General features: G+C 38.5%; 1 protein-coding gene across 1 annotated transcript; it reads left to right on the top strand.

The window, feature by feature from the left end:
* Positions 1 to 370: 370 nt before the first annotated feature.
* LOC129762042 (high affinity copper uptake protein 1) lies at positions 371 to 21,547 on the top strand. Its single transcript, XM_055760012.1, has 3 exons — positions 371 to 788; positions 854 to 1,041; positions 21,156 to 21,547. The coding sequence occupies exons 1-3, from the start codon at positions 729 to 731 to the stop codon at positions 21,355 to 21,357; spliced, it is 450 nt and encodes a 149-aa protein (XP_055615987.1). The 5' UTR covers positions 371 to 728; the 3' UTR covers positions 21,358 to 21,547.
* Positions 21,548 to 22,779: the final 1,232 nt, after the last annotated feature.

The following is a 22,779-nucleotide window of genomic DNA, read 5'->3' as shown; positions in this document are numbered from 1 at the left end:
GTAAACGTTGTTTAACAACACTTTCAAAACGATTTGAAGATTTATCGCTTACACGAGTGTGTGAATCGATCAAACCTCCCACAACAATTTTGTCAAACTTGCTTTAATTCAAGTCATCGCTTGTTATCACGTTTGAAAGAAAGAAGTAAAAGTCGTTGAGTGGGAGGAAAACAATGACCTGGATGTTTACCTGGTAACAATCGGTATCGGAATGAGCTCGGGTAGAGTAAATGGGAACGGGTGCACTTTTGCGCACGACTTTGACCATTTGATGCGTTCCACACGGCACCACAGTGGTGCGACAGTCCTTATCACGACGCGCGCGTCGATCAGAGACTGATTACCATTCGCTTGGGTCACTGTCCAGCGCACACAAGTGCCCCGGACCCACCATTCGTTCGGAGTGCTGTTGATTATTTTGGATATAAACCTGGCCGTTTACCACCGCGCCGATTGATAAGACGAAACCCCGTAGCCTCAATACATGTTTACAGAAAAGAGATTATAAACTTCAGTTTCAACTTTCCTTTATCGGGATGGGTTAGGAAGAAACGCTATCAATCTCCAATTGCTTCGGTATTGGACATACACCGGTGCTGTTATCATTTTTTTCTATATAACCATGCCGCAATCGAGGGTCACTCAATCAGTTGTGTAAGCCCTTTCCGCCTGACCGGATTCCCTTGTGCGTAGTTTTTGGAGTGCGTGAGCAAGTTCTAGGTGGGAAAATGGATCATAACCATGGCGCACCAGATGATATGGAGATGGCATGTCCGATGCAGATGTCTGTACGTTCTTCAAAGCATGTTGGGTGGATTGTGTTGGTTGTTGTTTACGCTTTGTGTACTTGTAGTTCCACGGCGGGACCTGTGAGATTATTCTGTTTCCATCGTGGGCCACGACGGACGTGGGGAAGTTTGTCGGAGCGTGGCTTGGATTTTTCCTGATGGCGCTGCTGTACGAAGGACTGAAGTTCTATCGGGAGATCCTCAGTCGCAAGGAGAACAAGAGGGGAGATTTGAATGAGCAGAAAAGTATCAGGTGAGTGGAATGTGAGTTGGTGTATATCAAATAATAACTTTATTCAAACATCAGTGACAAAATAATACACGACCTTACACTGAATACAATTTATATGTTAAAAAGTAAGGTGAATAAGAATTACAAACCGTTTGTATCTAGATCCAAGCAGTTTATTGTCTCATCATTATTTGTATTCAATCGGGACTAATAATTCGTAGATTATGTTTTCGGATACTCCCAATCGGCGCCAAGTTTTGTATTTAAATCGACATATCCTAAAAAATTTGCATTAAAAAATGACGAGTGGGTAATGTCGGGGACATAACCGGAGAGACGTAGGACTACACCAAGAGATGTCAATTTAAACAACTTATCGAATGTCTGAGTAGTTTTTCTGTACCTATTAGCAAAATTACATCCCCGACGCTCCCAAAAACTTAATTCCCAAACATGTAATTCACAAATTATACTATTTATACCACAAATTATATTCTAGCTGTAACGATAGCTAGAATATAATTTGCTAGGCTATGCCTTAGCATATGAGCTCTGCTTCGCGGTTAGAAAATGAATGATGTTTTCGAAAAAAACAACTGTAAAATTTATTTGATTCGACTAGCGGTAGAATCACAAGTGGCTTACAACACAATTCTTTGCTTGTATTCAAATTGTATTTTACCGTTACTCCGGTTGCTCCTGTTGGTCGGAAGCACAAATTGGACCAATCAATAGCATTTAGACAATGCTTGACACTTCATAATTTTTAAAATTGTTTATCTCAAGAAAGATAAAATGTTATTTATTGTGATAGATGCGTAGAAATATTTCCTATCAATTGATGCAGACATCTTTGCGATCTATTATGAGATGCTCGAGTTATGAGCTTACAAAATCTTTCATTTTTCCCTACTTGTTTAGTGGCTAGATTTTCGTTTTACCTCCTAAATCATCCAGCTAGACGTAGTCCTCCGTCAAAATGGACAATTTTCGGATGGCGATGAAAAACTACAACTAGAACTTCCGCCATTGCTGTCAAAAACAAATTTGTTCGCATGTTTTTCAGTTCTTTCTTAGCTTGATTTATTGATTTCTCCTCCGTTTTCGCCACTAAATTGTTGGAGTAGACCCTACCGTACCTACGGTTTCTATAATTACAGAACTCGATGTTTTTGAAGTTCTAGTGTAATTATAATTTTCCTGTGAACTTTAATATGTTCATATAAGTTTTTTTATTTTTTTTTATTTTAATTTGAATGTAAGAGATAATTATTTATATTAATTCTAATTGCAGGTTAGATTACAACAACTGAATAAGTTTTCTTGTCATTGGCTTACTCAAATTCAGATTATTGTAGTTTATAATTTCATCTAATTGTAAAGCAGGATCCAGATCTAGTTCTATTGTTTCTAGATTTTATTAGGTTATGTGAAATCGTAGGTAATCCTTGTAGTAATAATAAAATTAGGTTTAGGATATGTTCAGAAGTTATATCTATCTATATATATATAAAAATGGATTTCTGTCTGTCTGTCTATCTGTCTGGTTCTTATGGACTCGGAAACTACTGAACCGATCGACATGAAAATTGGTATGTAGCGGTTTTTGGGGCCGGGGAAGGTTTTCATGATAGTTTGAGACCCCTTCCCCCTCTCTAAGGGGGAGGCGGGGGCTGCCATACAAATGAAACACAAATTTCTGCATTGGCATTCTGCATTCTGGTGGCTAGATACTCCTCCCCTTTCTTTTTTTGGGGGGACTGCCATACAAATGAACAACTAATTTCTGCATAACTCGAAAACTAATCAAGCAAATGGAGCCAAATTTGGCATGTGAAGATTTAAGATGGCACGAAATGCTTCTATGGTGAATGGACACTCCTCCCCCTCTCTAATGGGAGAAGAGGGGAGAGCTGTCTTTATTTCATCATATTTTCTGTATCAAACATTTATTCCATGTAACGGAGAAACATGTTATTTGCAAGTGGTTGAAAAATCTTGAACGAGAATTGTGTCTGAAAATAATCTGATATTATAATGTTGAGTTTTGGTAGAGATACTAGGATTTTTTTAGCAAAAGGCGGATTCATGAACTTGCGCTTAGTAAGAAAACGTGAATGTTTGAAGGTATTGATAACGAAAAACAAATTTTGGGCGAGACGAAGTTTGCCGGGTCAGCTAGTTTAATATAAGTATAATAAGTATAATATAAGTATAGTAAACTTTCCCCAATTTCTGGACTAAATTATTAAAATTTACTACGGTTATTTCATAGAATTGTTTGTTAACTAATGCTCTTTCAAGTAATTAACAAGTTTTGCCATTTTTGATGGATTTTGTTTAGATTATGTTTCTTGCTGATAAACGGACGTTTTATTGTGAATATGCTCTTGAGTCCATGTTCAGCGAGTCTGCGGCGTACGGCTCTTGCCGATACCGCGAGAGGTTTTCCTGAATTACTTTGACTGATACTTTTGGAGATTTCTTTACTTTCCGGATGATTCGTTGATCCGTCCGGCTATCGGTCTTCTGACGACGGCCTCTTTCGGTTCTGTCAGCGAGCGAACCGTATGTTTTGTGCTTGAGCACAATTTCACGCACTGCTCCCCGGCTTATCCTGAACTTCTCTGCAATCTTTCGCTGTGAAATCTGCTGCAAATGAACCTGAGCAACAAGATTTCGGAGTTGCATGCTGTTTTCCTTTTCACCCATTTTGATTTTGTTGAAAACTCTTTGTGTAGACAACAACAATCAACTTTTATGTGCCAACGTAGAGAACACTTCATTTATATCGCGTCAGCCGATTCCCTGAGAAAGGTTGTAAATAATATCGCACAGCCCTAACTGTCATAACATGTGGAAACCAGGGGTTAGACATCAATTGAATATAGGCTACCCAAAATCAAAATCAATATGGCGTCATTTGTTTATCAACATATCATTTACGAGGATTGAAATCGAAAAATGCGCTGCTTTATTCTAACTGCATGAGCGATTTTCATATTTCGGTTTCACATGGAGGTGTTCACATTTAACATGGAGTTTAAAGTTAGCCACTATTCGACTATATAACCGGACCGAGTTGTAAACAACAGTAATAGATTGAACCAAAATGTCAGTAAACCGCAGCAATATTGGGTACACTGGCAATATGAGGGATTTGACGTTTTAGTCGTACCCCTGGTGGAAACGAAGGGTTACTTAACGGTTTGGAAGGATCTCAATGTTATTTTTTGAGGATGGGCTTTTGACATAGGACTATGTCTTTGATTTCTATACAGGGGGGTCACTCTACGAAAAATGTAACGGTTTATTAAGAGTTTTCAAACGCATATTACTCAAAATGGTTATTGCGACATATGTTGTGTTATATATCATTAGACAGGAAATTTATCCAGATTTTTTTTGCTTGAAGCATGAACAGAGAATATAGTAAAAAAGGTAAACAACGAGCAATCTTTTCGCCTAAATCCGGGCGTTAGCTCATAATGTGAGTTGATGCGTAAAATGAATTATTCTCCATTTACCGATAATAGGCATTAATTTTATATTATATTGTATGTTGTCCGATTGGACTCAATTCATGTTTTTGTCGTGTTTACAATTTGTGTAATTGTGGTCTAGGATGTCAAAATATCGAGTATGTTGTTTGGTAATGTGAAAATGCAATAAATGGCTGCTGATTTAGAAGATCGAAAAGGTATACCCACGTAAATCAGATCATGATCTCACAGGGCTATAAAGTTATTACAAACAATGTTCCGGACAACGTGGTAACTAAGAAGATAATGCTATTTTTATCTATAATATTAGGCTGTCAAAAAAGTCCTGCGGTATTTTTTTTGAATTTTTTTTTATCTTTCCACGCAAGTTTAGTTAACACAATTGAGAAGTTATTTTGAATGTACAGCTGAACAATTTCAGCGCGTTGTTTAGGTGTGTATTGTTCCATGGTTAAAATTGTACTGAAATGACGCTTCCAACGCGGTATGACATTTGTTAATCTGACATCTCTGTCAAAAGTTATGGGGTTGCCAGATGCTTCCACTTTAAATGGCCCACCCTGTATTAGTCTTGTAACTTGTAACTTGTAGATTACTGTTGCATAATACAGTGACAGGCATAAAAAAGTCATATTGCATTTTTTAAAACTTTTCTCAATTTCTGGACTATTTCATCAAAAATTATTACCGTAATTTCATAGAATTGTTTATTAGCTACTAGCTGACTCGACAAACTTCGTTCCGCCCAAAATAGATTTTTTGGTTATCGATACCTCCAAACATTCACGTTTTCTTGCTAAGCGAACGTTCATTGGTCCAATCGCAGAACTTTTGATTGATTGATTTTCTAATTGACTCCCTACAATTTCCTCTTACTATAAATTTTCTAGTACTTCTACCAAAACTCGTCATTGTAATATCAAATTATTTTCAGACACAATTCTCGTTCAAGATTTTTTAATGACTTGCAAATAACATGTTTCTCCCTTACATGGAATCCATATTTGATACAGAAAAAATAATAAAATTATGACATCTCAAATATGACATTTCCTTTCCAGAGTTTTGTGCTTACCCCTTTGCTTGATTAGTTCCCGGGATATGCAGAAATTTGTGTTTCATTTGTATGACAACCTTCCCTTGAAGAGAGGCGAGGAGTGTCGTACCACATTAAAAACATTTCTTGCCTCTTAAAACCTTCATATGCCACATTTGGCTCCGTTTGCTTACTTACTTCTCGAGTTATGTGACCTCCTCTTCCCCTCTTAGAAAAGGGGAGAAGTGTCGAGCCACCATAGATACATTTTGTTCCCCCGAAAACCTCCACATGACAAATTTGATTCCATTTGCTTGATTAGTTCTTGAGTTATGCATGACTTCCTTAGAGTGTGCAAATATGCGATTACAAAACTAAAAGTTGATGGGTCTGAGCCTAGGGGCACGGATGGGATCTGACATAGGACTGTAATTGTGTGTAGTAATTGCATTTAAATTGAGTTTTTCATTGTTCAAAATTTGTATTTTTTTCTCTCCTTTGATACATCAAATGGAAACCCTGGAAAAACCGTTTCCTGTATGTACTTGTATCCTTTAAACGGGTCAGATGACATAACGTGGTAGAATTCGGTACCGCATTCTGTTCACAAATGTACACAAAAATACCATTAAAGCCATTGCTACCCTTTTCTTCTGTTTATTCAATCATGCAGAAGAAGACAAAGAGTCATCTTGTATCATTTTTAAACACAAGTCTAAATAGTTAATACCTACATAAATATAAGCCTGAGTCAAATCCATCTTTGACTACAAAAATATATTAGGCTGTCAAAAAAGTCCTGCGGTATTTCCGCGAGGTGTCGTGTAGAGGTCGTCGAAGATGCGCCCCAATCCGGAAGGCCTGTCGTCGAAAATTGCGACAAAATCGCTGAATTAGCCGAGAAAGACCGGCATAGTAGCAGCCGTAGCATCGGCCAAGAGCTGGGGATAAGTCATCAAACCGTTATTAACCATTTGAAGAAGCTTGGATTCACAAAGAAGCTCGATGTATGGGTGCCACACACGTTGACGCAAAAAAACATCTTTGACCGTATCGACGCACGTGAATCGCTGCTGAATCGCAACAAAATCGACCCGTTTCTGAAGCGGATGGTGACTGGCGATGAAAAGTGAGTCACTTACGACAACGTGAAGCGCAAACGGTCGTGGTCGAAGCCCGCTGAAGCGGCTCAGACGGTGGCCAAGCCCTCATTAACGGCCAGGAAGGTTCTGCTGTGTGTTTGGTGGGATTGTCCAGGAATAATCTATTATGAGCTGCTTTCCTATGGCCAAACGCTCAATTCGGACCTGTACTGCCAACAACTGGACCGCTTGAAGGTAGCACTCATGAAGAAGAGGCCATCTTTGATAAACAGAGGCCGCATTGTCTTCCATCAGGACAACGCCAGGCCACACACTTCTTTGGTGACGCGCCAGAAGCTCCGGGAGCTCGGATGGGAGGTTCTTTTGCATCCGCCGTATAGTCCGGACCTTACACCAAGTGACTACCACCTGTTTTTGTCCACGGCGAACGAGCTAGGTAGTCAGAAGTTAGCCACAAAAGAGGCCTGTGAAAATTGGCTATCCGAGTTTTTTGCCAATAAGGAAGCGAGCTTCTATAACAGGGGTATTATGAAGTTGGCATCTCGTTGGGAACAAGTCATCGAACAAAACGGCGCATATTTGACTTAAAACATTGTAACTATTTTATGAACAAATCTCTCTAAGGGGGAGGCGGGGGCTGCCATACAAATGAAACACAAATTTCTGCATTGGCATTCTGCATTCTGGTGGCTAGATACTCCTCCCCTTTCTTTTTTTGGGGGGACTGCCATACAAATGAACAACTAATTTCTGCATAACTCGAAAACTAATCAAGCAAATGGAGCCAAATTTGGCATGTGAAGATTTAAGATGGCACGAAATGCTTCTATGGTGAATGGACACTCCTCCCCCTCTCTAATGGGAGAAGAGGGGAGAGCTGTCTTTATTTCATCATATTTTCTGTATCAAACATTTATTCCATGTAACGGAGAAACATGTTATTTGCAAGTGGTTGAAAAATCTTGAACGAGAATTGTGTCTGAAAATAATCTGATATTATAATGTTGAGTTTTGGTAGAGATACTAGGATTTTTTTAGCAAAAGGCGGATTCATGAACTTGCGCTTAGTAAGAAAACGTGAATGTTTGAAGGTATTGATAACGAAAAACAAATTTTGGGCGAGACGAAGTTTGCCGGGTCAGCTAGTTTAATATAAGTATAATAAGTATAATATAAGTATAGTAAACTTTCCCCAATTTCTGGACTAAATTATTAAAATTTACTACGGTTATTTCATAGAATTGTTTGTTAACTAATGCTCTTTCAAGTAATTAACAAGTTTTGCCATTTTTGATGGATTTTGTTTAGATTATGTTTCTTGCTGATAAACGGACGTTTTATTGTGAATATGCTCTTGAGTCCATGTTCAGCGAGTCTGCGGCGTACGGCTCTTGCCGATACCGCGAGAGGTTTTCCTGAATTACTTTGACTGATACTTTTGGAGATTTCTTTACTTTCCGGATGATTCGTTGATCCGTCCGGCTATCGGTCTTCTGACGACGGCCTCTTTCGGTTCTGTCAGCGAGCGAACCGTATGTTTTGTGCTTGAGCACAATTTCACGCACTGCTCCCCGGCTTATCCTGAACTTCTCTGCAATCTTTCGCTGTGAAATCTGCTGCAAATGAACCTGAGCAACAAGATTTCGGAGTTGCATGCTGTTTTCCTTTTCACCCATTTTGATTTTGTTGAAAACTCTTTGTGTAGACAACAACAATCAACTTTTATGTGCCAACGTAGAGAACACTTCATTTATATCGCGTCAGCCGATTCCCTGAGAAAGGTTGTAAATAATATCGCACAGCCCTAACTGTCATAACATGTGGAAACCAGGGGTTAGACATCAATTGAATATAGGCTACCCAAAATCAAAATCAATATGGCGTCATTTGTTTATCAACATATCATTTACGAGGATTGAAATCGAAAAATGCGCTGCTTTATTCTAACTGCATGAGCGATTTTCATATTTCGGTTTCACATGGAGGTGTTCACATTTAACATGGAGTTTAAAGTTAGCCACTATTCGACTATATAACCGGACCGAGTTGTAAACAACAGTAATAGATTGAACCAAAATGTCAGTAAACCGCAGCAATATTGGGTACACTGGCAATATGAGGGATTTGACGTTTTAGTCGTACCCCTGGTGGAAACGAAGGGTTACTTAACGGTTTGGAAGGATCTCAATGTTATTTTTTGAGGATGGGCTTTTGACATAGGACTATGTCTTTGATTTCTATACAGGGGGGTCACTCTACGAAAAATGTAACGGTTTATTAAGAGTTTTCAAACGCATATTACTCAAAATGGTTATTGCGACATATGTTGTGTTATATATCATTAGACAGGAAATTTATCCAGATTTTTTTTGCTTGAAGCATGAACAGAGAATATAGTAAAAAAGGTAAACAACGAGCAATCTTTTCGCCTAAATCCGGGCGTTAGCTCATAATGTGAGTTGATGCGTAAAATGAATTATTCTCCATTTACCGATAATAGGCATTAATTTTATATTATATTGTATGTTGTCCGATTGGACTCAATTCATGTTTTTGTCGTGTTTACAATTTGTGTAATTGTGGTCTAGGATGTCAAAATATCGAGTATGTTGTTTGGTAATGTGAAAATGCAATAAATGGCTGCTGATTTAGAAGATCGAAAAGGTATACCCACGTAAATCAGATCATGATCTCACAGGGCTATAAAGTTATTACAAACAATGTTCCGGACAACGTGGTAACTAAGAAGATAATGCTATTTTTATCTATAATATTAGGCTGTCAAAAAAGTCCTGCGGTATTTTTTTTGAATTTTCATTTGTTCATAAAATAGTTACAATGTTTTAAGTCAAATATGCGCCGTTTTGTTCGATGACTTGTTCCCAACGAGATGCCAACTTCATAATACCCCTGTTATAGAAGCTCGCTTCCTTATTGGCAAAAAACTCGGATAGCCAATTTTCACAGGCCTCTTTTGTGGCTAACTTCTGACTACCTAGCTCGTTCGCCGTGGACAAAAACAGGTGGTAGTCACTTGGTGTAAGGTCCGGACTATACGGCGGATGCAAAAGAACCTCCCATCCGAGCTCCCGGAGCTTCTGGCGCGTCACCAAAGAAGTGTGTGGCCTGGCGTTGTCCTGATGGAAGACAATGCGGCCTCTGTTTATCAAAGATGGCCTCTTCTTCATGAGTGCTACCTTCAAGCGGTCCAGTTGTTGGCAGTACAGGTCCGAATTGAGCGTTTGGCCATAGGAAAGCAGCTCATAATAGATTATTCCTGGACAATCCCACCAAACACACAGCAGAACCTTCCTGGCCGTTAATGAGGGCTTGGCCACCGTCTGAGCCGCTTCAGCGGGCTTCGACCACGACCGTTTGCGCTTCACGTTGTCGTAAGTGACTCACTTTTCATCGCCAGTCACCATCCGCTTCAGAAACGGGTCGATTTTGTTGCGATTCAGCAGCGATTCACGTGCGTCGATACGGTCAAAGATGTTTTTTTGCGTCAACGTGTGTGGCACCCATACATCGAGCTTCTTTGTGAATCCAAGCTTCTTCAAATGGTTAATAACGGTTTGATGACTTATCCCCAGCTCTTGGCCGATGCTACGGCTGCTACTATGCCGGTCTTTCTCGGCTAATTCAGCGATTTTGTCGCAATTTTCGACGACAGGCCTTCCGGATTGGGGCGCATCTTCGACGACCTCTACACGACACCTCGCGGAAATACCGCAGGACTTTTTTGACAGCCTAATATATTTTTGTAGTCAAAGATGGATTTGACTCAGGCTTATATTTATGTAGGTATTAACTATTTAGACTTGTGTTTAAAAATGATACAAGATGACTCTTTGTCTTCTTCTGCATGATTGAATAAACAGAAGAAAAGGGTAGCAATGGCTTTAATGGTATTTTTGTGTACATTTGTGAACAGAATGCGGTACCGAATTCTACCACGTTATGTCATCTGACCCGTTTAAAGGATACAAGTACATACAGGAAACGGTTTTTCCAGGGTTTCCATTTGATGTATCAAAGGAGAGAAAAAAATACAAATTTTGAACAATGAAAAACTCAATTTAAATGCAATTACTACACACAATTACAGTCCTATGTCAGATCCCATCCGTGCCCCTAGGCTCAGACCCATCAACTTTTAGTTTTGTAATCGCATATTTGCACACTCTAAGGAAGTCATGCATAACTCAAGAACTAATCAAGCAAATGGAATCAAATTTGTCATGTGGAGGTTTTCGGGGGAACAAAATGTATCTATGGTGGCTCGACACTTCTCCCCTTTTCTAAGAGGGGAAGAGGAGGTCACATAACTCGAGAAGTAAGTAAGCAAACGGAGCCAAATGTGGCATATGAAGGTTTTAAGAGGCAAGAAATGTTTTTAATGTGGTACGACACTCCTCGCCTCTCTTCAAGGGAAGGTTGTCATACAAATGAAACACAAATTTCTGCATATCCCGGGAACTAATCAAGCAAAGGGGTAAGCACAAAACTCTGGAAAGGAAATGTCATATTTGAGATGTCATAATTTTATTATTTTTTCTGTATCAAATATGGATTCCATGTAAGGGAGAAACATGTTATTTGCAAGTCATTAAAAAATCTTGAACGAGAATTGTGTCTGAAAATAATTTGATATTACAATGACGAGTTTTGGTAGAAGTACTAGAAAATTTATAGTAAGAGGAAATTGTAGGGAGTCAATTAGAAAATCAATCAATCAAAAGTTCTGCGATTGGACCAATGAACGTTCGCTTAGCAAGAAAACGTGAATGTTTGGAGGTATCGATAACCAAAAAATCTATTTTGGGCGGAACGAAGTTTGTCGAGTCAGCTAGTAGCTAATAAACAATTCTATGAAATTACGGTAATAATTTTTGATGAAATAGTCCAGAAATTGAGAAAAGTTTTAAAAAATGCAATATGACTTTTTTATGCCTGTCACTGTATTATGCAACAGTAATCTACAAGTTACAAGTTACAAGACTAATACAGGGTGGGCCATTTAAAGTGGAAGCATCTGGCAACCCCATAACTTTTGACAGAGATGTCAGATTAACAAATGTCATACCGCGTTGGAAGCGTCATTTCAGTACAATTTTAACCATGGAACAATACACACCTAAACAACGCGCTGAAATTGTTCAGCTGTACATTCAAAATAACTTCTCAATTGTGTTAACTAAACTTGCGTGGAAAGATAAAAATAAAGTTAAAATCGCCTGGAGACAACACTATACGTCGATTATATGCCAAATTTATATCGTCTGGTAGTGTTGGTAATGCCAGTTATCTGTCCAGACAACGACCAAGACGTTTCAACGAGAAAATTGATGCCGTTCGAGCCAGTGTTGCAGAGACTCCATCGACATCAGGTCGCCATCGTTCGGACAATGATAACCGATTTTTTATTGCCATTTGTTCGTGAAAATGAATTGGACAATTACTGGTTCCAACAGGACGGCGCTAAATGCCATACAGCGGCTGCCACGACCAAATTATTGCGCGAAATGTTCCCCGGAAGAATAATATCGAAAAACGGCGATTATGACTGGCCACCGAGATCACCTGATTTGACGCCTCCTGACTTTTTTTTATGGGGATATTTAAAATCCAAGGTATACACTGGTAAACCAAGGACTCTGGCTGTGTTGAAAGACAATATCCGACAAGAAATTGCTGCCATATCGGCCGAAACATTGGGCAAAGTGATGGAAAATGCCGAAAAAAGGGCACATTTTGCGGTCAAGGCCAGAGGCGGTCATTTACGAGATATCATAATCAAAAAGTAGTTAGAACAAATCTCCTTGGACCAAAATAAATGAATTTCAAAAAAAAAAAATTTAAAATTCCACTTCTTTACTTTGCTATTGCAAAAACAAATCCTTCCACTTTAAATGGCCCACCCTGTATTATTAGTGAAGTTAAGGTGAATGGATGAAAAAATGTTTTTTTAATGCAAGTTTTGTATAGAAGCCGTGATTATTATTTTTATTGGATTTTGGAATAATCTATATTTACCAAACGTCTCGGTAACATCATTAAGTTATCAGAATTTCTAATAGAAATGCTGAGAGCAGGAAAAATTAATCTCTTCGAGATGTAACACACGCAATGCACTGAATTGGATTTCACCCACCTCTTCAACACTCTCGAACCGATCTTATCGCACTCGTAATCCATTTCTGCTCAAACGAACCGATTGCCAAAGAAGAATCAAACAGAACTAGCAACGCAATCCGGAATCGATTTTAATATTAATAAAAAAGAAAAGAAATAAGCCGCATATATTGCTGCTCGTTGCAGGAGTCGACAGTCGAGTGGGCGCCACGGAGAGACGGACACGTGTCGTAAAATTAAAAAAACTTTTCATTACAATACACTCCAGCTTCCTCGCTCGCTTGTTCAAGTTCCGGCTTGGCTGTGGATCTTGCACGCGTTAAGGTCATCATCTTCTGGCATCTTTCTTTCTCTCTGTCCTTATGTCACACAGCAAGCGCTGGATATTTATCAAATAAAACGATTATTAATTTCCGTTTTCATCCTTCCTCCCGACGCAAAAAGTTGTAGATGATGGAGTGTGTGTGATAAAAAGGAAAAGTGCAGTGAAAAAAGCGCCCGTAGACTGTGAGAGGGTCCTTCCCGACCGACTAATGAGCAATTGAAACTCAAAGCAAGTGGCAAACGCAGTTCAACTATTGGAGCCGAGATTTTCACCTCCCACTTGTTGTTATTGTTGTTGTTGTTGACGTTTTCCAGCCGGGGACAGTCTGTCTGCGAGGCAGTGGGCAATCCCGTTCGTAGAAGGATTTATAATTGTTCCCACTTTGTGCGTGTCAGGAAATTTGAATTCTTTCATCTTCCGGTGCAGCCGTCAGTCGAATGCTACCCTTTTTTTCTCGTCGTAAAGACTTCGTTGAGACGATTGATGATGATGGTTATGATGATGTTGATGATGTGCGCGCGCGTCGTCATTCAAACACACCGCCTGCTGCTGCTGCTGCGTGGGGTTGAGATTTTCCTTTGCGTTAAACTAAACGAGAGGAAAATGCGTCCCTTTGAACTCAACCCTTTTTGATGTTGGGTTCCACTTAGGGGAGTGGGGGTGATGTATTCACGCAAATGAGCAGCGCGTTGTCGAGCAAATTGGGGCCGGGATTTATCAAATGATTTCCACACAAAAAAGCAAGACCAAACAACAGTACTCTGATGTTTATTTTCACTTTGATTATTAAGTAAAATGGAGGTTTAATAAAGATATTCGGATGTAACATGAATCGTCTTTCAAATCATTTTGGGGTGAATTGTAAACGAGCAATATTAAATAGAAATTTATTGTGGACTATTGCTCCCGCAACGAGTATTGGTTTTTATACAAATTGAGATGGGTCCTCAATCCAATTTGCACTGATATGCGTGATCGTTGATTTCCAAACTTTAATCTATAATAGGAAAAAATAGAAGGATAGTGTCCAAGACATGACCGCATTGTTAATGTAGAGCTTCAAAATTATTGCCACCGAGAACAAACATTATAGAAAATTTAGAATGTATTATTTAGTGCAAATAATTGGTAGCACTGACAAGGGCAATTTGAGCAAATTGACAACATGAACATGCACTGTTGATTGCTCGCTGTATAGAGCAGAACGGATACACTGAACTCATTCAATATATAATTAGTTCCTTAGTATTTCTTAGCAACATTACGGGTCTTATTCCCGTATACACTTCACGGTGAATGAATGGCACGTTATTAAACTTCGTTAGTGAAGCGTCAAAGATAATAGTGGATATTCAGGCAGAATGAGCACCTTTAAAATAGAAAAAATGAATGAAAATGAACTTTTCCGTATCAGTTTTCTATTCTATAATGATAAGTTCTAGTGGAAAACTAATTTCGTATCCAGATGTCGACACCGTACCGTTGTCATTGCGGATACACTTCATTTCGTGAAGTGTATACGAGAATAAGGCCCTGCATCTTCTGAAATATTCTTTTCCAAAAAAATAATCCACACATTATATGCGGCATCAGAAAATCCCAACCGAATTAGTAGTGTGGACTATACCTTAATTACTTGGAATACGCTGCACTTTGACGCCCCTTTAACCCAGAAACAATGCACAGCATTCTGAAGCTTCAAAACTTTTCACAACTTCGAGAAAATCAAAGTGTTGCCTACCGTAGTTTAAGCCTCTTCCTCTGCCTTCCTTCAGCTTGGATACGTCTGGAGCGAAAAGCAGCACCGAAGTATTGAGAACTCCTTCGATTAAATTCCCAATAAACCACACGCGAGAACCGGATAGCACAGAACCTCTCTTCAACTATTAATGTTGACTCCTCTTTGCAGCGTTTATGGTAGTCTCGACACAGTGAAACACAGGATAAAACTTTCTACTTCAGCTTTGACGGTTTGGTCGTGAATCAAACTACAAATCAGTGATCCAGAGGAGTTGATTGCGTCACAAATTTCTGAAAAATGTTACAGATCGAAAGCTGCCCTCTGGCTTACTGTAGAGGCAATTAAGTTCAATTTGAATGATTTTGGTAAGACTCGCAATGATTATTTGATAGCGTTCAAAGATGGAATACGAGAAGTACGGTGGAACAATAAGAAAAAAATTGAAAAAACAATTCAAAGGGTTTCTGAATATCTGATAAGGTCGGTTAGGCTTTGCTTGGAGTAATAGGGTTTCGCTAGTTCTTAATATGTTGGTTGTGAAAAAAAAAATCAAATTATTTTCCAATATTTGCTAAGGTCGGTTAGGTTTTGCTTGGAGAAATTGGGTTCCACTGGTTCGTAATACTTCAATAATTAACCCCGAGTTGCCGCGGGTAATCGGTATTGCTAACCTTAGGTTTAGATTAGATTAAGGTAGGTTAAGTTAGGTTAAGGTTTTCTAATCTTTTAAGCAAACGAAAATGCTAATTCAAAGCACAGGTAATGGATTGTAACTGATGAAAATGAAATAAATAAAATGAATAAAAAATGGGTGGGTTATATCTATGATATAACCGCAAGGCTGACGTGGGACTTCCTTAGCTTAGCAGTCATTTGTTTGTATTGATTAAATTTTTGATTTAATGAAACAATTTCCGAATTCAGTTGAATTAAACATATTTGCTTTGTGAGTAAAACGATTGAACAAATGCCATGTAAGGTTAATTCATGCATTGTGATAGATTATGTCCTTCGTTACAAGTAAATTTAATGACAGCCCATTTATGTTTGGTATGATGCCTAGGACGTTAGATTTGCAACCAGATGGCGCAGCGAGTAAAACGATGATGTTTTTTGGTATGAAATTTGTTTAAATTTGTTAGAAAAATCCGTCAATTCTTCTTTAAAATAACCAAGAAAAGGCAATATTCTAAAGAACGCCTAAATTATGAATGGATCTATATGATGACAGCAAACTCAAGCAATAAGAAATGCAACATCTACTTGAAAATTCGAATTTCTTCATTCATAAATAGTGATTTTTAAAATATGATTATTTTTCGTACAAACCATGATCAGAGGTGGACAACCCATGATCGTAATTTCTCTTTGAAGAAAAATTAACGAAAACGTATAAGGGTCAGAACCTAGGAGTACGGACGTAAGTTTGACGTATGACTGTGAATATTCAGAACGATCGATTTCATGATATTTGAGGCAAAGTACACATGAAATCATAAAGTTTATTTATTTTTAATGGATAGCCATGGTATTGTGCATTCTTTCCACTGTTTCATTCTTATCATAAGTCTTATTCTAAGTCATCGGAAATAGCAGTTTTTTTTCGGTGAAATGATGTTCGTTTGCAAATTACATTTCACGTCACACACGCTGACACTGTGGGCCATGACAATATCACCTTGGTATCACTGGGACCAAGGAGAAAGAAACAATGCATAATTTTTGATTTACCATTGCAATCGGTCCCAAAACTCTTTTGTTCGTTAAATTGCTCTCTTGGTCTACTATTTTCGCTGTAGCTATCGCAGGTGAAAACATTGCTGGATAAATTTGTCGGCTAATGGTATACATTATAACATACAGGGTCTTTCAGATCAAACGCTCACGCAAAAAAAGAATTAATAGCTCCATATAGAAATTCACATTCCCCACTTCTGGACGATAATATTCGGCTACTCCTTCAGTCTAATCGGATAGTTTTTAGTGTCAAGGTGTACAATTTACAAGAATGTGTATTTTTAGTGAAATCATATTACTCGAGCAACCGAAGCCTTAATGAAACTTTGTTTTCTTATGGTAAGTATTTCAACATTTCTCGTCGTCGATTACTTCCTTTGGGGGTACGTGAAGGACCGTTGCTATGTTAATAAGCCACAAAATTTGGTGGAGCTTAAAGAAGAAATAACTCGGATTTTCAACAGCATCGAATCGTAATGTGAGAGTTGTGCACGAAGAATTTTGTTTACCGTTTAAAACGTGTTATTGAAAAAAGGGGCGGTCACATCGAAAATGTCCTGAAATAAGCTCTATTTTTGTTTTTAACAAATAAAAATCGGTTTACTTTTGTAGAAGTTATGAAAATTTGTTGCATGAGCGTTCAATTTGAAAGACCCTGTATATCGTAAGAACGATTTTGCGTAATATGCAATTGAAATCTCTCAGTTTTTTCGTTACATTTTTCGTAGAGTGACCCCCCATATATAAATCAAAGACGTAGCCCTAGGTCTAAACATAAAAAATTGGATAATTTGAACACCTCATGGTACTACTAGCAACTAGAGACTTGGGGCTTTTCAACAAACCCAAATTCGTCTTGATTATGTGTGATTTTAATGAAGAAAAATCGATTTGCATTTGCGTAAAAACACTTTAAATCGGTAAAACTAACATCATTCACCTTACGCAAATAATAAGCAATTGATGCGTACAAAGATGTACTATTTTGAAAATTACTGTGAATCTTTCATAACATAACTTTGTGGAATAGTATCAAAATTAAAAGTAATCCAAGGAAAAAACTTGCAAAATTTTGTTCAATGAATGAAATGTTGGAAATTGTTCAAAATTTTCATGTGAAAATGAATATAAACAAAATTACACTGAAAAAAATAGTTTCAGATTGAATTTTTTTTTCTTGAAAACGTATTTTTTTAAATTGTCATATAAATTACCAAAAGTAACAATGCCCTTCTTCCAATGCATGGGAGATTTGGTGGTAATTGCATGGAATATTCATATAAAGTGACTAAAACTCGTAATCGTACCCCACCATGCAGATCGTTTTTCCATTACTTCTGAAGGTCGAAAATTAGGTTTCGAAACATTCTATTAAGATAATGATATATACATCATGTTTAAGCTCAGCCTTTAACTTTTAGAATATTTCATGAACATATTGCAATCTTGGTGTGTGTAGAGGTAGTGGACAAAAATATCGAGAAGAAATAAAAAATCGATTTCTTTCTGTTCTTAAAGAAATTTTGTGAATTTATACAATTTTTTGCTATCCAACTTAATAGCAAATTCAATTAACCTCATCGACCAGCTTTCATTTGGTACCATCTTTGGTTCATGTAGGACCTTTCCGTACAGAGATATTTTTGTTTGAATGAAAAAGTACCCCTTCGTCTTTGATGAATTCAAAATTTGAAAAAAACATGTTTTTGAGAAAATCATATTTAAATTTAAAAAAAATTGTTTAAATAATTTTTATTTTGCTATTTATAATGAAAGCTTTAACAATTTCCCGTATTTCATTGCCTGACCAAAATTATGTAGTTCTTATAGTTTTTGAGTTTTTTTTTATTTAAAGTTATTTTCAGTTTTTTTTTCGAAAACAATAACTTAAAAACAAAACCTTAATTATAGAACGGAGTATAACAAATAATTTTATCTTTCAAAAAAAAATACATTTTTTTTTAATTCAGAAGGCAAATCTTATGAATGGTCCATACAACTACCAATAAGACTCTCCACTGGAAAAAATTATAGGAGGTTGTGTCCAAGATACGACCGCATTATTGATGTAGAACTACGCTGTTATTTTATATAAGTCGCTTGTTTATACCTTCGGATATTATTCTATAATGCTGTGAAATTTTAGAAACAACTGCTTAGTAGAATAATCTCTGAAATGATTTTTTCATTGTAGAATCAGTTGACGATAATTGATTAATGATTTATTCTTGCCCTCGCAAAACAATCGTATGTCGCAATTTATTTCATGTCAATGCATTGAAAATTTACCTCGAAGGCTATTCCGGTGGCCTTTTTCGAAATTGACATAGACTCGGCTACAGTCGATTATATACATGTTGCACCAGCACCATTATTCCATATCTCATCTTCTTCTTCTTCAATGGCACCAACGTTCCTAGAGGAACTTCGCCGTCTCAACGTAGTATTACTTGCGTCATTTTTATTAGTACTTAGTTGAGATTTCTATGCCAAATAACACGCCTTGAATGCATTCTGAGTGGCAAGCTCTAGAATACGCGTGATCACAGTGCAAGTCGGAGGAAATTTCTTTGACGAAAAATTCCCCCGACCAGAATGGGAATCGAACCCGAACACCCGGCATGTTAGTTATGACGCTAACCACTCGGCCAAGGGAGCACTCCATATCTCATAACTACATCAATATATCTTTGGCACCACATGTAAACGATAACAATGACAATACTTGCAAGTATCAAATATCATGCTACATGTTATTTAGTATTGCCTCAAAGGAATCGCACCTCTAGATATCGTTCCGTCAAACTAAGCGTAAACCAAGCGCCAAACAAGCGTTCACCATAGCATGCATACAGAGCCATACATTGGTGGCTTGAAACTACTAGCAATATAAACACTTCTCATCATTTTGCGCTATTCTCAAAAGAAACGCTTCTGTTAATATTTCTGGCCTCGAAAAGAGTTGCATCACTTTCTCATGCTCGAGATAAGCGCAAATGCAATCCTAGTTGAAGGCAGTTTTGCGACTGGCACGCGAACCCAAATAACTTATAACATTCCAGTAAGATATTCAAGATGCTTAGTATTCCCAAATAATTTTTTGGTGCACAACCTTAACGTCTCCTTTGCCATAACGCCAGTTTAATGCATTGATGCATTCTCAAAGGCACAAACGAAGCCCTTATGAATACAGAAAATAAACAATGTTAACTGCTTGGAAAAAGACCGAATTATGCCACACAGCTTGTACTCTGCTGTAACACCCATCGATGCGAATTCGCTGCTGAGTTTGTCAAGAGCGACCGTCTTCACCACCAGCGGGGGGAGCTTCATTTTGGTTGCTGCCTGGGCGTTTACATTTTCGACCGACGGTCCGAAATCGCCCACTTCGCTGTTGTTTGGTGCGGTGTCACATTCGCGAAGGCTCGGTTCAGTGCGAGCGCTTTTCACTGCACCAACACCGCGTGCATCATTGGATGACGCTTACCTCGAAATGTTATTGCCCCTGGCAATGCGTTCGGTTTTTGCAGGGCTCGAGCCTGCCTTCCTCTTCTTCTTGCTCATCGCACACTACGCGAAGCGTCCAATTTATGACGCGGAAAGAAGAACACACGATACGAATAACGCGAAAAACGAACAGAAAAATCAAACGACGATTTCCAAGTTGGATTACCACTGGTGGGGTCCAATCTTAGATCGAAGCGCAGCGAAAGCAAAGTGAACTCTCAACAGTCCGATGCCGAATGAAAGTGTGCATTGTTGTTGTTTCTTTGTTTTTAAGAGGCTTTAAACTTTGCAGTTCATTCGCCTCTAAGTGTGCATCAGCGAGATCCACTGTTTATACTCTAGGCAAGTATTCCCCTTCATTCTTCTACTTTTCCTTCGTTCATGGGGACTTTGAATCCTACGATTTCCCCTCCGTTGGTCGTCGATAAGTTGCTCGTTATTGATAGCTCTGTTCGGGAAGCACTCAAATGGACAGAACAAATGTATGGGAAAATAGAAACACTTAAAGTTTTCATGAATTTTAATAATTTACTAACAAGGGGATTCTAATGTATGGCATATTAAACAAATCTTAGGGAATTTCCGATTCGTTTAGTATTTAAATCGCCAAAATCCGTTCGCGGCAAAAATAGTTATTAACGTTAACTTTATTTCATAAAAACGTGACCTGTTTTCTGATTTGGCACCCTTAATGAAAAACGTAGTTCTACGTCAAAAAGGGGAACAGTTACATGGAAAAAGGTTTTTTTAACCAAGTAATTTTATCTATTTGTCCGCAATCAACAATATGAAGGAAAACATCATGAGAAAGGTTGGATTCACCTTCTAGTAGGATTTTGTCACCATCATTTACTAACTCTACCCAAACAGCATCACAAAAAATAATATGAGCTAAGCTTCTGAGTACTTTATTACAACGATACAACGTACAATTTTGAAAGTGAAATGTACGTTATATCGAAGTTGCCCTGCAGTTCGTTGATATACTACTTATTTCCGTTGATTTTCGCACTACCATCTCTCACTATCCATTTTCCATTTATTTCAGACACTTCCTGTCGAGCAGACTCCACATCCTGCAGTCAGTCCTGCATCTGATCCAGGTCAGCGTCTCCTACATCCTGATGCTGATTGTGATGACGTTCAACCTGTGGCTGTTCTTTGCGGTGGTCCTAGGCGCAGCCATCGGCCATTACTTCTTCGGTTGGATTCGCCAGAGCACGTGGGATCCGAACGAGTGCTGCAACTAACTTCCTGTGACGAATGGTGGACGAACGCAGTGAGAGGAGCAGGGACAAATCGTTACCACCTAAAAGTATATCGTAGTTGATCCGGATCGATTCCGGAATGGGATGGAACCTCCACTTCATTAGTTTATAGAATAGGAAATTTAAATAAAAACAACACTGTACAGTAGGTTTAAGAAGCAAGTACAAACTAGCCTTTGATTTATTTCGTTCAAATAATTGGCCTACCTACAGTCCACACCCGTTATACAAACCATCCAAGTAGACAATGGAAAGCAAATATTTTGATTACTAATTTGTAACCTCATTGTATCAATTTTGCTCCTCCTGCGCCTCTAGAAGAAAGTGATCCAGGAAAGAAAGGCGAACAAGCAAGGCAAAGCGAATTGGGAGCAGCGGCTACGGCATATCCCACAAAAGGGTCCCATTGTTGCAGCCCATTCTGTTCCATTGATCAGGTAAAGAATGAAGCCATAACCATTACAAACCAAAACTAAACAGTGATAATGATAAGCCAAAAAGATCTCTCCATTCATGTTTTCTTTTTCAATCTTTGGAGAACGAGTTTTAGCACACATCTTCGAAGGTGGGCTAAAATAGAATCCGAGTCGCTGCTACCGGCTGCCACAGGACAGGCAAGAAATTCGTTATTGTTATACTTTCGCCATGCGTTTTCCCAGACCGCGCGGCAACTCCACATCCACAGCAACACCAGTGATCCTACTTCGGCACCGATTATCCCATTCCTCACTCCTTTTGAGGAATAGTAGAGATCATTTCCAAAGCAAACATCGGCACTATGCCCCCGAAACAAAAGCGATAATGCAACTGTGTGCGCGCACAGGGTAATCCTCTTAGGCGAAAATTATGATCTGGCCAATATCTCGGATCTCGGTTTTCTTGACATGACGATCCGTACTGTTCTCTGTGGGCTGTTGAATCTGGGCGCACCGACATCAAAGCAAATCCTAGGGTCCACATATGGCACTGTGAGTTGCGCTGGGACAAGACTGCGAACATGTGACAATTGTGTGTTCTTGCTTTGACGCCGCCGCCGAAGCTACCGCGCTAGCTGATGCTGCTCGGACACAGCGAATTCGTTCTGTTAAATGCAGTGCATGCGATGAAATTTCCTCGAGCGGAAATGGGAGGTCCTGGCTGGAGCGGTGTGATCAGTTTTTGGGTGATGTTCTCTTCGGAGAAAATGTTGCATAGGCTTAGGCAAATGAACGATTTCAGTGCTCGGAAGAAAACTCATGTGGAATCAAAAAAACTAACACCCTGCATGTTCAACATATAAACTTCAATAGTAAACTTCGATTCATAAAACAGCAAAGCAACACTACTTTTTTGGCTCTTTTAACGGGTGAGTCATAAACAGCGGGATTAAACGAAAACACACTTAGTAATTTTTTTGACGTAGGA

The sequence above is a fragment of the Toxorhynchites rutilus genome, chromosome 1 (assembly GCF_029784135.1).
Source record: "Toxorhynchites rutilus septentrionalis strain SRP chromosome 1, ASM2978413v1, whole genome shotgun sequence".
Taxonomy (NCBI): Eukaryota; Metazoa; Arthropoda; class Insecta; order Diptera; family Culicidae; genus Toxorhynchites; species Toxorhynchites rutilus.
This window is presented reverse-complemented; position numbering and strand designations above follow the sequence as displayed.

What these genes read in the sequence shown, in the direction of transcription:
- LOC129762042 (XM_055760012.1), top strand. Translation starts at nt 729, where the DNA reads ATGGATCATAACCATGGCGCACCAGATGATATGGAGATGGCATGTCCG. An exon ending in CATGTCCGATGCAGATGTCT is followed by an intron (nt 789 to 853) that starts GTACGTTCTTCA and finishes GTGTACTTGTAG; the next exon opens with TTCCACGGCGGGACCTGTGA. An exon ending in AATGAGCAGAAAAGTATCAG is followed by an intron (nt 1,042 to 21,155) that starts GTGAGTGGAATG and finishes CATTTATTTCAG; the next exon opens with ACACTTCCTGTCGAGCAGAC.